Raw genomic sequence first — 15,958 nt, 5'->3', positions numbered from 1 at the left:
AGATCCTTGAATAGAGACAGAAACAGCTGCCATCTTACATCAAATCCTTCTTCTGACCCTCTTAAGACATTTTTCCAGCTGTAAGAACTCCACCACATTCTCCAACCACGCCGACACCCTCAGTAGCACCGCCTGGCAATCAGTATGGCGTAGGCCACAGCATCGCCCACCCCGCTCCAGTGGATCCGGCAGCTCCAAAACACCGAAAATCACCTCCAGTGGACATGCTGCCATCTTCACCCCCACGATTTCCAACAACGTCTCGAAAATTGACGTCCAGAATCCCCTCCCCAAACTTCGGGCAAGACCAGAACATATGGAAACAAGACCACAAGACATGAATCACATGTCTCTCACATGCATACCTGTCGCATTTGTCCTCAACCTCGGGGAAGAACCCACTCATGTGAACCGACTCATATGGGCCCTGTGCACCACCTTAAACTGTATCAGGCTCACCCTGTCACAGGGTGATGTCGAATTCACCCAGAGCTCTATCCCCAGCTCTTCGTTCCATTTCCTTATTTCCTCCGCTGGCACCTTCTCCGTTTCCAACAGCCACCCATAAAGTATCAGCAATCTTCCCTCCCCCAGCTCATCCTGAATTAGCAATTTATCCAGTAGAGAATACTTTGGCAACTGAGGGAAGAGGAGGAAAAAAAAAGTGTGTTATCTGTTTATCCATGACATTTAATTGTATGGAGGTGGTGGTCATTAACTGGAAATTCACTTGCGCTCCCAAGAACAGACTGAAACGGTGGTCTGTTGGGTGAGGAGGTGCATGTTTGCAATGTATAAATGTGACATAAAGGCTTATTAAAGTGTGTAAAGATTGGTTCCAGTTCCATCCTTCACCACCTAGATTTCACACTAGGTTATATTCTCTGGAGGGAAGAACAGAGCCAATGTGTAGAACCCTCGGACTCTGTCAGAGCACCATACTCGATTTGAAACATTAACCGTTTCTCTCTCCAGATGCCGTCTGACCTGCTGAGTTTTTCTTGCACTCAGATCTCCAGTATTTTGCTTTTGTTGTATTAGTGCAACTGTGCTGGCACAGGACAAGACTTTCAGAATGTGCCACACAAGCTGTGGAACTGAATTCAGTCAGAGGATTAAAAAACTTCAGCTGGTTCAGTAATACCCTTCAGCCCCCAGTAGTGATTATGGTCACACATTACACAGATCTTTAATCCCATTTAGAGTCTAGGGATGGACAGGAAATACGGCTTTGCCAGAACCACCTGTATCTCAAGAATGAATAACAACTAGAGACTGTCCAAGCTTCTCACACTGCTTACCGTATCGTTATCTTTTGGCAATTGACACACCTACTCCCTCAGAGGGTTTGAGGCTTTATGAAAAGCACCAAGATCTTTCTGAAATTGAGAACATACATAGCATTCGCCCAAACCTGCTCTTCGCTATGAGTCACACATCTTGCCCCCTGATCCATTCAAGGGAAGAGGGGCCTACCTCGTTCTCGAACAATCTCCCGGACACCATGGAAAAACCCATAGTATTTGGGGTTAGGCGAGCTCTGGTCATGAATAAACTTCACCTGGAAAATAAAAGGGAAAGAGCTCGAATCCATTTCAACAATGAACAAAGGGATTGAGGCAAGGGACATGGGTCATGTTGTGGTATACAGGGCAGTAAAAATGACTGTGTGGGTGAATACAGGTCTGCAACTCACTCATGAAAAAGCCGGTGGGAAACACCCACCAAACTCGCCCAAGGACTTAGAATTCTTTATGCTGAATCGCGCCCCAGGTGCGTGTATGGGCACGTTTGGCAGGGTGTTTGCCAGCAGCCGTGCTGGAGAGATCGCAGCCCGTGTTCAACGACACTTACTCCCACAAATGAGCCCCCACCATAAATCTCTCCCTTACTGGCTCCCTCACCGTCTGATTCGTCCGATTTGCGCCTCAGCACCTTGCCGCCAACAAGGGGGAGCTGCTTTTATTCAGTCCCTCACAGCTCACTCCCAGGCAACAAACGCAGACCTGTTCCTCACCTTGGTGATGCCGACCTGACCAGGCTTCTCGGCACCATCAGTGAGAGCTGGGACATCCTGTTGCCCCAAGGTGGGGTCAAGTACCAGCAGCAGGGTCACCAACACTGCCTGGCAGGCAGTGGCAGCTGCATGAGTGCGGGCAGCACCATCTTGGGAGGGTGGCCAGGAGAGAATGGGGTGGGGTGTTCAGCTGACAGATACAGCCTTGTCCTAGGAGCATCTGAAAGGGATGAGGGCCTCCCATTTCCTCCTGGCAGCCGCAGCCTGTCCTCCATCCCTTGACTCCTTTTCAGGGTTGTCCTCCAGCCTCTCCTAGCCCACCTCCTCCTCCCCAGGAGGAGCAGCATGTCCCTCTGCCTCCAGCATATCACCCGCTGCTGTGCCAGATTGTGGAGGGCACAGAAAACCACCACAAAGCGGGAGACCCTCTGGGATATTATGCAGGGCACCACTACAGCAGTCAAGGCATTGGAATCGCATCTTGAGCCACCCGATCCACTGTTCAATGACAGGACGGGTGGCAGCGTTAGCCTCTGTATTGGCTCTGTCTCAGACTCAGGCCTCCGCATTGGCTTCACCAACCATGTCCTCAGTGGGGACCCCTTGTGCCCCCCATGAGCCAACCGGTCATCCTGGGTGGTCTTCGGAGACAACAGGAATCTCATGGTGCCCCAGGATTTAGCTGCCATGCACAATCCAGGAGAGCAGGCACACACTTTCATGATTCGGAGGCGGTAGTTTCACACGGTCTGAACAGATCTGGCAGGGTGGCACTGTGGCGCAGTGGTTAGCACTGCTGCATTATGGAATTCAGGACCCGGGTTGGAATAATCCAAATGTCAGGATATGTTCTTTTGTTAATGATTCCAAATAAATACCATCCCGTCATTCTCCAATTGACTTTTCCACTTCCGACCCTGGGTTATCTGCTGCCCACAGTGAGAGGTCATTTCATTACCTTTATCGTCTCCATGGGACACACAACTAACACAGCTTCCGCCATCCCAGCTCCCAGGCCACACAGGAAGCTCCGCTGCATAGTCAGCATCCCCTTCTCATCGACCATCCTATTATTCAGATATTCAAACATTCCAAACCTGAGGACAGAACAAAGGCAGGACAACCAAGATCATTGAGACAACATCAAACATGGTGGGAGTGCCATTTATCTTTCATTTATTCATATGGACGTTGCTGGCTGGGCCAACATTTATTGTCCATCCCTAATTGCCCTTAAACTGAGGGCATTTGAGAGTCATCAACATTGCTGTGGATCTGGAGTGTTGTATCTGTAAAACCTCAGATACGCTCGGTTTTACCCAGGTGTCTTCACTAATGAGAACAAACCATAAACACAAATTCAACAATATTTACTTAACACAATTAACCCGTAAATTACCCACAAAGTACACTCTACACAATCAGTTTATACTACCCTCAAAGATGGCTTGGTAGGGCTAGGGATTCGATCACTGCATTCCTCTGATCAGTCTTCTCAAAGGTGTCTCTCGCTGGCAGTTTCTTCCTTCCTTCTCTGGTCTGGTCACCTCCCACGTAGAGTCTTCGCTGCTGATGTGCCTCAGGTGCCCGTTTTTATCCCCCTTCCTTTGCGCACTTTTGTCATTACCTCTGGCTTCCTGCCAATGATGCATTGGGAGGAGGTCTCACCACCCAATGATCCGGTTAACAACCGTTTCACAGGACACCTGAGCCACACCCGGTGTCCCATCTCTTTTTTAAAAACAAATTTAGAGTACCCAATTCTTTTTTTCCCCCCAATTAAGGGGCAATTTAGCGTGGCCAATCCACCTATCCTGCACATCTTTGGGTTGTGGGGGTGAGACCCACGCAGACACGGGGAGAATGTGCAAACTCCAGACGGACAGCGACTCAGGGCCGGGATCGAACCCGGGTCCTTGGCACCGTGAGGCAGCAGTGCTAACCACTGCGCCAATGTCTGACCCTAGCTGTCCCATCTCTGGTGGTGTGGGCTGCACATTACATGTTCCCATATAAGGTAACAGCAGAAATTCTGGGTGGTAGAAAGTCAGATTTTAGTCAGGCCTAAAAGCTAGGCCCTGGCAGGTTTTACCTATGGTCACAGATGATTTCCTTCCTTGAAGGACTTTAGCGGTTAGTTTTACAACAACTGACAATGGTTTCATGGTCAGCACGTCATTGAATCCCACCTGGCCTGGTGGGATTCGAACCCAGGTTCCCAGAACATTACCCAGGGTGTCTGGATGCCTACTGCAGTGACAATACCACTATGCCACTATCTAATTGCAGCTTGTTACAGCTGGCTGTGAATTCCATACTACTCTACAATCCATTGACTACTTTTTTTTTTGTAAAGCACTTTTGGATGTTCTGATGATGTGGAAGGAACTATACAAATGCTAGTCATTCCTTTTTGACCCTTACACAGAACATAGGAGGCTGAGAGAGATTTAATTTGGAGATGTATAACGTTCTAAAGTGACTAAATAGGAATGACCTATTCCCTTTAGCAGAGAGGTCAATACCGAGGGTAAAGATTTAAGCAGAATGATTAGAAAGGAGTAGAGAATTATTTTCACCCAGAGGGTGGTGGAAGTCCGAGGGGTATTGAGAGGGTGGGCGTGGACAGGATGTTTCCGCTTGTGGGAGAATCTAGAAATAGGGGTCACTGCTTAAAAGGGTTCAGCCACTTAAAGACGGAGGAGGAGGAGAAATCTTTTCTCTCAGAATTGAGTGTCTCTGGAACACCCTTCCTCCAAGGGCAGTGGCAGCAGAGTCTTTGAATATTTGAAGGTAGAGCGGCACAGATTCTTGATTAACAAGGGGGTGAAAGGTTCCTGGTGCAGGTGGAAATGTGGGGTTACGGCTAGTCAGATCAGCCATGATGTTATTGAACGGTGGAACAGGCTCAAAGGACTGAGGGACATCCTGCGTGAACGCAGCCTGAAAGGGTGGTCGAACCAGAAACAATCACTGCATTTAAAAAGACATGCACTTGAAACACTGTAGCCTACAAGGCTATGGGTCAAAAGTGGGATTAGCCAGATATATTTCTTTATTGCCAGCATAGATACAATGAGCTAAGTAGCCTCATTCTGTGTAGCAAACTCTATGATTCTAGATTTACTGCATGATGTTGATAGATTTGTAACATTGCAGTGAAGAGAAGGTTTTCAAAAACACGGTCATCAGGTGCAAGGTGCAGTAGCCACCTCCAGTCTAGTTATAAGGCTGTCCATTTTTCTGACCAGAAATTAGCTTGTTGTGGGGGTGAGACCCACGCAGACACGGGGAGAAGGTGCAAACTCCACACGGACAGTGACCCGGGGCTGGGATCGAATCCGGGTCAAGTGGTGTGAGAAACAGGAGGTCGGGGGAGGGAAGAAAGACAAGGCATCAGCTGGAATCAAATAACCCAACAGAGTTATGAATGCAAGTGGGGGAACAGACAGGAGAGTGGAGGACACCATCTGGTCAGCCATGATCCTATTGAATAGCCAAATGGCCTATAATTGCTCCTATTTTGACCTGCAATCCAATGTTGTGCAGGTTAGGTGGACTGGCCATGCTAAATTGCTCCTTAGTGTCCAACGGTCATGTAGGGTTCTGGGGATTGAGCGAGGGAGTGGGCTTGGTACAATGTCCGAGGGTCGGTTCAGACGCAATGGGTCAAATGGCCTCTTCCGGCACGGCAGATATTCTATTTCTATGTTCTGTATGGAAATTTCCCATTACCTTGAACCAAAACATCAGACAACAAGGACACCCAATGTTCAACTTTATAAAACTAACAATATCATTGATGCTAAACACATCCATAAACCTGCTCTTTCCTTAACCCCCCCCCCATTCCATATTTCCCATCTCTTAACTTGACTTAATTCTCTTACCTGACGGCTGATTTTGGGATGGAACCGTAGATCAAGGAGCTGAGACCTCGGTACAAACCTTTAACGCCGTAATCCCGAACAGTCAGCTGGACACAGTCAACTGGCAAAGAGAGCAGATTGTTAACTCTGGGGAGAGTGGGGGCAGCAAGGGGGGCATGGGGGAGGGGGGCCACAAGGGGGGGTGGGTGGATTACCATGGGGGGCATGGGAGAGGGGGACAAGGGGAGGAGGGCAGTAAGGAGGGCATGGGGGAGGGGGGCAGCGAGGGGGACATGAGATGGGGGGCAGCGAGGCAGCAAGGGGGGCATGGGGAGGGGGGTAGCGAGGAGGGGGGCAGCGAGGCAGCAAGGGGGGCATGGGGAGGGGGGTAGCGAGGAGGGGGGCAGCGAGGCAGCAAGGGGGGCATGGGGGAGGGGGGCCACAAGGGGGGGGGGTGGATCACCATGGGGGAGGGGGGCAGCAAGGGGGGCATGGGGAGGGGGCAGCAAGGGGGGTGGGTGGATTACCATGGGGGGCATGGGAGAGGGGGACATGGGGAGGGGGCAGCGAGGCAGCAAGGGGGGCATGGGGGAGGGGGGCCACAAGGGGGGGGTGGATCACCATGGGGAGGGGGGCAGCGAGGGGGACATGGGGAGGAGGGCAGCAAGGCAGCAAAGGAGGCATGGGGGAGGGGGCAGCGAGGCAGCAAGGGGGGCATGGGGGAGGGGGGCCACAAGGGGGGGTGGATCACCATGGGGGAGGGGGCAGCAAGGGGGCATTAGGGCAACAAGGGGGACACAAGGGGGGTGTGGATCACCATGGGGAGGGGGGCAGCGAGGGGGACATGGGGAGGGGGCAGCGAACAGCAAGGGGGGCATGGGGGAGGGGGGCCACAAGGGGGGGTGGATCACCATGGGGAGGGGGGCAGCGAGGGGGACATGGGGAGGGGGCAGCGAACAGCAAGGGGGGCATGGGGGAGGGGGCAGCGAGGCAGCAAGGGGGGCATGGGGGAGGGGGCAGCGAGGCAGCAGGGGGGAGGGGGGCCACAAGGGGGGGTGGATCACCATGGGGAGGGGGGCATGGGGAGGGGGCAGCGAGGTAGAAAGGGAGCCACAAGGGGGGGTGGATCACCATGGGGGAGGGGCAGCAAGGGGGCATTAGGGCAACAAGGGGGACACAAGGGGGTTGTGGAGCACCATGGGGGAGGGAGGGGCACCACAATGAGGGAGGGGGCCACGGGCAAGGGGGTTATACTTACTGACGCCCTTGTACCGGGGGATTTTAGATTGCTCATCCAGCTGCAGCTGGGTTTTCACATACTCAGTGGGGTAGGTGATGCAGATTTCGATTCCTCCGGCCAGTCCCCCTGCAGCAGAGAAACATGGATTTCAGCAACACAACTAAACAAAGTGAAAGGGTTGCACAGTGGCTAGCACTGTGGCAGGGTCCCAGGTTCGATTCCCACTTGGGTCACTGTCTGTGTGGAGTCTGCACGTTCTCCCCGTGTCTGCGTGGGTTTCCTCCGGGTGCTCCGGTTTCCTCCCACAAGTTCCTGAAAGACATGCAGTTAGGTGAATTGGCCATTCTGAATTCTCCCTCTGTGTACCCGAACAGGCGCCGGAATGTGGCGACTAGGGGCTTTTCACAGTAACTTCATTGCAGTGTTAATGTAAGCTTACTTGTGACAATAATGAAGATTATTATTAATAAAGATGATCATTGTTAATTGTCCCTTAATTGGGAAAAATATTTGTGTACTTTAAATTTATTATAAGAGTCGAACTGCCCCCTCCCCCACCTGCCAGGATGGCCTTCACCGGGTGGGTGGTTTTCTTCACGTCGCCTCCCGCCGCTGCTGCTGCCGCCCAGCGCAGCCTGTGACTGGGACTCCACACCGGCTCGGAGCCGGAGCCCGGCCACCGCGGGCTGACGGTGGAAGTGCGGCCGCTGCCGGACATGGCAGCCGGGCACAAGCCGGCTTTCGGCTGCCAGCAAACCGCCTCAAATTCGGCGCCAAAATAAACCCCGCCCCCAGTCCCATGCCCCGCCTTCCAGCCGCAACCCCGCCCTCCCAGCCGCAACCCCGCCCTCCCAGCCGCAACCCCGCCTTCCCGCGCCAGCCCCGCCCTCCCAGCCGCAGCCCCGCCCTCCCAGCCGCAGCCCCGCCTTCCCGCGCCAGACCCGCCCTCCCAGCCGCAGCCCCGCCCTCCGCACCGGCCCCGCCCCCCAGCGCCGCCCCCAGCGCCAGCTCCGCCCCCAGTCCCATGCCCCCCCCTTCCCGCGCCAGCCCCGCCCTCCCATCCGCAGCCCCGCCCTCCACGCAAGGCCCGCCCCTTGCGCCAACCCCGCCCCCCAGCGCCAGCCCCGCCCACAGTCAGGAGTCTGACACCAGGTTTGTTTGAATCATTGGGACAGTCAGCTGGACTGAGACTGACTGTACCCCCCCCCCCCCAACTCCACAGCATGGACCCCCCCGGGAGAGACTGGACCCACCCCCGGACAGACTGACCCCCCCCGGACAGACTGACCCCCCCCGGACAGACTGGACCCCCCCCCCCCCCAACTCCACAGCATGGACCCCCCGGGAGAGACAGACCCCCCCCCCCCCCCGGAGAGACTGGACCTTTTAGGGTTAGGGAGGGAATTGCGGAGCTTCCCAGGCAGTTGAAGGCAGTAATGCAACCTATGGGGGATTGGAGGGGAACCGAAATGGGGGTGGTGGGGTGGTGGTGTTTGGGGGGGGTTGGGTTGGGGGAGGGTTGGTGGGGTTGGGGGGTTGGTGGGGGTGGGGGGGTTGGTGGGGAACGGTGTGAGTGGCACCCTGGGGGCTGCAGACTGGTGGATGTCCCCAGTGTTGGGAGATAGTTGGAGGGGAATGAGGAGGGAGTGAAAGGGTGGAGTCTGGAGTCAGAGCAATGCAGAGGTTATGAGCTGTGGGCTAGCACAGACAATTCGATGGGCCAAATGGCCAGGGCGATCTCTTTAAGATTCAAGCTTCCCGCCCTGCCGGCCGGCCACGCCCCCGCCTCCCTATTGGCTGCCGCCCCGTATTGCGGCCGTTGCCATGGTGACATGGTTACCGTCACCAGGCAACGCTTCTGTTGATCGCGTGGCGACCGCGGCTGCGCTGAACTGGAGAAGGAAGCGGAGCGGAGAGAGAGTCCCCAGGCAAGTGGCACCCAGCCCGGGGACAGGGCACCCAGCCCGGGGACAGGGCACCCAGCCCGGGGACAGGGCACCCAGCCCGGGGACAGGGCACCCCGGGGTGCACCCAGCCCGGGGACAGGGCACCCCGGGGTGCACCCAGCCCGGGGACAGGGCACCCAGCCCGGGGACAGGGCACCCAGCCTGGGGACAGGGCACCCCGGGGACAGGGCACCCAGCCCTGGGACAGGGCACCCAGCCCAGAGACTGGGCACCCTGGGGTGCACCCAGCCCGGGGACAGGGCACCCAGCCTGGGGACAGGGCACCCAGCCTGGGGACAGGGCACCCAGCCCAGAGTCAGGGCACCCAGCCCAGAGACTGGGCACCCTGGGGTGCACCCAGCCTGGGGACAGGGCACCCAGCCTGGGGACAGGGCACCCCGGGGTGCACCCAGCCCGGGGAGAGGGCACCCAGCCCGGGGAGAGGGCACCCAGCCCAGGGATAGGGCACCCAGCCCGGGGACAGGGCACCCAGCATGGGGAGAGGGCACCCAGCCCGGAGACAGTGCCCCAGCCCGGGGACAGGGCACCCAGCCCGGAGACAGTGCCCCAGCCCGGGGACAGGGCACCCAGCTTGGAGACAGGGCACCCAGCCCGGAGACAGGGCACACAGCCCGGAGACAGGGCCCCTGCCCGGGGACAGGGCACCCAGCCCGGGGACAGGGCACCCCGGGGTGCACCCAGCCCGGGGAGAGGGCACCCAGCCCGGAGACAGGGCACCCCGGGGTGCACCCAGCATGGGGAGAAGGCACCCAGCCCGGGTACGGGGCACCCAGCCCGGGGGCGGGGCACCCAACCCGGGGACAGGGCACCCAGCCCGGGGAGAGGGCACCCAGCCCGGGGATAGGGCACCCAGCCCGGAGACAGGGCACCCAGCCCGGGGACAGGGCACCCAGCCCGGGGACAGGGCACCCACCCTGGGGAGAGGGCACCCAGCCCGGGGACAGGGCACCCAGCCCGGGGACAGGGCACCCCGGGGTGCACCCAGCCCGGGGAGAGGGCACCCAGCCCGGAGACAGGGCACCCCGGGGTGCACCCAGCATGGGGAGAGGGCACCCAGCCCGGGGATAGGGCACCCAGCCCGGGGATAGGGCACCCAACCCGGGGGCGGGGCACCCAGCCCGGGGACAGGGCACCCAGCCCGGGGACGGGGCACCCGGCCCGGGGACAGGGCACCCAGCCCGGGGACAGGGCACCCAGCCTGGGGACAGGGCACCCAGCCCGGGGACAGGGCACCCGGCCCGGGGATAGGGCACCCGGCCCGGGGACGGGGCACACACCCTGGGGAGAGGGCACCCCGGGGTGCACCCAGCATGGGGAGAGGGCACCCAGCCCAGAGATAGGGCACCCTGGGGTGCACCCAGCATGGGGAGAGGGCACCCAGCCCAGGGATAGGGCACCCAGCCCGGGGACAGGGCACCCAGCCCGGGGACAGGGCACCCGGCCCGGGGACGGGGCACCCGGCCCGGGGGTAGGGCACCCGGCCCGGGGATAGGGCACCCAGCCCGGGGAGAGGGCACCCCGGGGTGCACCCAGCCCGGGGAGAGGGCACCCAGCCCGGGGAGAGGGCACCCAGCCCGGAGACAGGGCACCCAGCCCGGGGACAGGGCACCCAGCCCGGGGACAGGGCACCCCGGGGTGCACCCAGCCCGGGGAGAGGGCACCCAGCCCGGGGACAGGGCACCCACCCTGGGGACAGGGCACCCAGCCCGGGGACAGGGCACCCAGCCTGGGGACAGGGCACCCAGCCCGGGGACAGGGCACCCAGCCCGGGGACAGGGCACCCAGCCTGGGAACAGGGCCCCAGCCCGGGGAGAGGGCACCCCGGGGTGCACCCAGCCCGGGGACAGGGCACCCAGCCCGGGGACAGGGCACCCAGCCCGGGGAGAGGGCACCCCGGGGTGCACCCAGCCCGGGGAGAGGGCACCCAGCCCGGGGAGAGGGCACCCAGCCCAGGGATTGGGCACCCAGCCCGGGGACAGGGCACCCAGCATGGGGAGAGGGCACCCAGCCCGGAGACAGTGCCCCAGCCCGGGGACAGGGCACCCAGCCCGGAGACAGTGCCCCAGCCCGGGGACAGGGCACCCAGCCCGGAGACAGGGCACCCAGCCCGGAGACAGGGCCCCTGCCCGGGGACAGGGCACCCAGCCCGGGGACAGGGCACCCAGCCCGGGGACAGGGCACCCCGGGGTGCACCCAGCCCGGGGAGAGGGCACCCAGCCCGGAGACAGGGCACCCCGGGGTGCACCCAGCATGGGGAGAAGGCACCCAGCCCGGGGACGGGGCACCCAGCCCGGGGGCGGGGCACCCAACCCGGGGACAGGGCACCCAGCCCGGGGACAGGGCACCCCGGGGTGCACCCAGCCCGGGGAGAGGGCACCCAGCCCGGGGACAGGGCACCCAGCCCGGAGACAGGGCACCCAGCCCGGGGACAGGGCACCCAGCCCGGGGACAGGGCACCCACCCTGGGGAGAGGGCACCCAGCCCGGGGACAGGGCACCCAGCCCGGGGACAGGGCACCCCGGGGTGCACCCAGCCCGGGGAGAGGGCACCCAGCCCGGAGACAGGGCACCCCGGGGTGCACCCAGCATGGGGAGAGGGCACCCAGCCCGGGGATAGGGCACCCAGCCCGGGGATAGGGCACCCAACCCGGGGGCGGGGCACCCAGCCCGGGGACAGGGCACCCAGCCTGGGGACAGGGCACCCAGCCCGGGGACAGGGCACCCGGCCCGGGGACAGGGCACCCGGCCCGGGGACGGGGCACACACCCTGGGGAGAGGGCACCCCGGGGTGCACCCAGCATGGGGAGAGGGCACCCAGCCCGGGGATAGGGCACCCAACCCGGGGGCGGGGCACACAGCCCGGGGACGGGGCACCCAGCCCGGGGACGGGGCACCCGGCCCGGGGATAGGGCACCCAGCCCGGGGACAGGGCACCCAGCCCGGGGACAGGGCACCCCGGGGTGCACCCAGCCCGGGGAGAGGGCACCCAGCCCGGGGAGAGGGCACCCAGCCCGGAGACAGGGCACCCAGCCGGGGACAGGGCACACACCCTGGGGAGAGGGCACCCAGCCCGGGGACAGGGCACCCAGCCCGGGGACAGGGCACCCGGCCCGGGGACGGGGCACACACCCTGGGGAGAGGGCACCCCGGGGTGCACCCAGCATGGGGAGAGGGCACCCAGCCCGGGGATAGGGCACCCAACCCGGGGGCGGGGCACACAGCCCGGGGACGGGGCACCCGGCCCGGGGACGGGGCACCCGGCCCGGGGACGGGGCACCCAGCCCGGGGACGGGGCACCCAGCCCGGGGACAGGGCACCCCGGGGTGCACCCAGCCCGGGGAGAGGGCACCCAGCCCGGGGAGAGGGCACCCAGCCCGGAGACAGGGCACCCAGCCCGGGGACAGGGCACACACCCTGGGGAGAGGGCACCCAGCCCGGGGACAGGGCACCCAGCCCGGGGACAGGGCACCCCGGGGTGCACCCAGCCCGGGGAGAGGGCACCCAGCCCAGAGATAGGGCACCCTGGGGTGCACCCAGCATGGGGAGAGGGCACCCAGCCCAGGGATAGGGCACCCAGCCCGGGGACAGGGCACCCGGCCCGGGGACAGGGCACCCCGGGGTGCACCCAGCCCGGGGAGAGGGCACCCAGCCCAGAGATAGGGCACCCTGGGGTGCACCCAGCATGGGGAGAGGGCACCCAGCCCAGAGTCAGGGCACCCAGCCCAGAGACTGGGCACCCTGGGGTGCACCCAGCCTGGGGACAGGGCACCCAGCCTGGGGACAGGGCACCCCGGGGTGCACCCAGCCCGGGGAGAGGGCACCCAGCCCGGAGACAGGGCACCCCGGGGTGCACCCAGCCCGGGGAGAGGGCACCCAGCCCGGGGAGAGGGCACCCAGCCCAGGGATAGGGCACCCAGCCCGGGGACAGGGCACCCAGCATGGGGAGAGGGCACCCAGCCCGGAGACAGTGCCCCAGCCCGGGGACAGGGCACCCAGCCCGGAGACAGTGCCCCAGCCCGGGGACAGGGCACCCAGCTTGGAGACAGGGCACCCAGCCCGGAGACAGGGCACACAGCCCGGAGACAGGGCCCCTGCCCGGGGACAGGGCACCCAGCCCGGGGACAGGGCACCCAGCCCGGGGACAGGGCACCCCGGGGTGCACCCAGCCCGGGGAGAGGGCACCCAGCCCGGGGACAGGGCACCCGGGGTGCACCCAGCATGGGGAGAAGGCACCCAGCCCGGGTACGGGGCACCCAGCCCGGGGGCGGGGCACCCAACCCGGGGACAGGGCACCCAGCCCGGGGACAGGGCACCCCGGGGTGCACCCAGCACGGGGAGAGGGCACCCAGCCCGGGGATAGGGCACCCAGCCCGGAGACAGGGCACCCAGCCCGGGGACAGGGCACCCAGCCCGGGGACAGGGCACCCACCCTGGGGAGAGGGCACCCAGCCCGGGGACAGGGCACCCAGCCCGGGGACAGGGCACCCCGGGGTGCACCCAGCCCGGGGAGAGGGCACCCAGCCCGGAGACAGGGCACCCCGGGGTGCACCCAGCATGGGGAGAGGGCACCCAGCCCGGGGATAGGGCACCCAGCCCGGGGACGGGGCACCCGGCCCGGGGACAGGGCACCCAGCCCGGGGACAGGGCACCCAGCCTGGGGACAGGGCACCCAGCCCGGGGACAGGGCACCCGGCCCGGGGATAGGGCACCCGGCCCGGGGACGGGGCACACACCCTGGGGAGAGGGCACCCCGGGGTGCACCCAGCATGGGGAGAGGGCACCCAGCCCAGAGATAGGGCACCCTGGGGTGCACCCAGCATGGGGAGAGGGCACCCAGCCCAGGGATAGGGCACCCAGCCCGGGGACAGGGCACCCGGCCCGGGGACGGGGCACCCGGCCCGGGGATAGGGCACCCAGCCCGGGGAGAGGGCACCCCGGGGTGCACCCAGCCCGGGGAGAGGGCACCCAGCCCGGGGAGAGGGCACCCAGCCCGGAGACAGGGCACCCAGCCCGGGGACAGGGCACCCAGCCCGGGGACAGGGCACCCCGGGGTGCACCCAGCCCGGGGAGAGGGCACCCAGCCCGGGGACAGGGCACCCACCCTGGGGACAGGGCACCCAGCCCGGGGACAGGGCACCCACCCTGGGGACAGGGCACCCAGCCCGGGGACAGGGCACCCAGCCCGGGGACAGGGCACCCAGCCTGGGAACAGGGCCCCAGCCCGGGGACAGGGCACCCAGCCCGGGGAGAGGGCACCCCGGGGTGCACCCAGCCCGGGGACAGGGCACCCAGCCCGGGGACAGGGCACCCAGCCCGGGGAGAGGGCACCCAGCCCGGGGAGAGGGCACCCAGCCCGGGGAGAGGGCACCCAGCCCAGGGATAGGGCACCCAGCCCGGGGACAGGGCACCCAGCATGGGGAGAGGGCACCCAGCCCGGAGACAGTGCCCCAGCCCGGGGACAGGGCACCCAGCCCGGAGACAGTGCCCCAGCCCGGGGACAGGGCACCCAGCCCGGAGACAGGGCACCCAGCCCAGAGACAGGGCCCCTGCCCGGGGACAGGGCACCCAGCCCGGGGACAGGGCACCCAGCCCGGGGACAGGGCACCCCGGGGTGCACCCAGCCCGGGGAGAGGGCACCCAGCCCGGAGACAGGGCACCCCGGGGTGCACCCAGCATGGGGAGAAGGCACCCAGCCCGGGGACGGGGCACCCAGCCCGGGGGCGGGGCACCCAACCCGGGGACAGGGCACCCAGCCCGGGGACAGGGCACCCCGGGGTGCACCCAGCCCGGGGAGAGGGCACCCAGCCCGGGGATAGGGCACCCAGCCCGGAGACAGGGCACCCAGCCCGGGGACAGGGCACCCAGCCCGGGGACAGGGCACCCACCCTGGGGAGAGGGCACCCAGCCCGGGGACAGGGCACCCAGCCCGGGGACAGGGCACCCAGCCCGGGGACAGGGCACCCCGGGGTGCACCCAGCCCGGGGAGAGGGCACCCAGCCCGGAGACAGGGCACCCCGGGGTGCACCCAGCATGGGGAGAGGGCACCCAGCCCGGGGATAGGGCACCCAGCCCGGGGATAGGGCACCCAACCCGGGGGCGGGGCACCCAGCCCGGGGACAGGGCACCCAGCCCGGGGACAGGGCACCCAGCCCGGGGACAGGGCACCCGGCCCGGGGACAGGGCACCCGGCCCGGGGACGGGGCACACACCCTGGGGAGAGGGCACCCCGGGGTGCACCCAGCATGGGGAGAGGGCACCCAGCCCGGGGATAGGGCACCCAACCCGGGGGCGGGGCACCCAGCCCGGGGACAGGGCACCCAGCCCGGGGACGGGGCACCCGGCCCGGGGATAGGGCACCCAGCCCGGGGACAGGGCACCCAGCCCGGGGACAGGGCACCCCGGGGTGCACCCAGCCCGGGGAGAGGGCACCCAGCCCGGGGACAGGGCACCCAGCCCGGAGACAGGGCACCCAGCCCGGGGACAGGGCACACACCCTGGGGAGAGGGCACCCAGCCCGGGGACAGGGCACCCAGCCCGGGGACAGGGCACCCCGGGGTGCACCCAGCCCGGGGAGAGGGCACCCAGCCCAGAGATAGGGCACCCTGGGGTGCACCCAGCATGGGGAGAGGGCACCCAGCCCAGGGATAGGGCACCCAGCCCGGGGACAGGGCACCCGGCCCGGGGACGGGGCACCCGGCCCGGGGATAGGGCACCCAGCCCGGGGAGAGGGCACCCCGGGGTGCACCCAGCCCGGGGAGAGGGCACCCAGCCCGGGGAGAGGGCACCCAGCCCGGAGACAGGGCACCCAGCCCGGGGACAGGGCACCCAGCCCGGGGACAGGGCACCCAGCCCTGGGACAGGGCACC

The 15,958-nt window shown here is 64.6% G+C and overlaps 2 protein-coding genes across 2 annotated transcripts in view; one reads left to right on the top strand and one right to left on the bottom strand.

The window, feature by feature from the left end:
* Positions 1-7,903, bottom strand: part of LOC119975155 (tricarboxylate transport protein, mitochondrial-like) — a 37,612-nt gene extending 29,709 nt beyond the window's left edge. The window contains exons 1-5 of the mRNA XM_038814737.1: positions 7,685-7,903; positions 7,145-7,252; positions 5,908-6,007; positions 2,976-3,114; positions 1,477-1,561 (exon numbers count right to left, since the gene is read on the bottom strand). Of these exons, the coding sequence (XP_038670665.1) occupies positions 1,477-1,561; positions 2,976-3,114; positions 5,908-6,007; positions 7,145-7,252; positions 7,685-7,844 (592 nt within the window). The 5' untranslated portion in view covers positions 7,845-7,903. The remainder of the gene's footprint in view (positions 1-1,476; positions 1,562-2,975; positions 3,115-5,907; positions 6,008-7,144; positions 7,253-7,684) is intronic.
* A 1,016-nt stretch (positions 7,904-8,919) lies between these two features.
* Positions 8,920-15,958, top strand: part of tekt1 (tektin 1) — a 45,058-nt gene continuing 38,019 nt past the window's right edge. The window contains exon 1 of the mRNA XM_038814845.1: positions 8,920-9,054. Coding sequence (XP_038670773.1) covers positions 8,951-9,054 — 104 coding nt within the window. The 5' untranslated portion in view covers positions 8,920-8,950. The remainder of the gene's footprint in view (positions 9,055-15,958) is intronic.

This window comes from Scyliorhinus canicula, chromosome 12, assembly GCF_902713615.1.
Source record: "Scyliorhinus canicula chromosome 12, sScyCan1.1, whole genome shotgun sequence".
Classification (NCBI taxonomy): Eukaryota; Metazoa; Chordata; class Chondrichthyes; order Carcharhiniformes; family Scyliorhinidae; genus Scyliorhinus; species Scyliorhinus canicula.
Note: the sequence above shows the minus strand (reverse complement) of the source record. Positions and strands in the feature narration are given on the sequence as shown.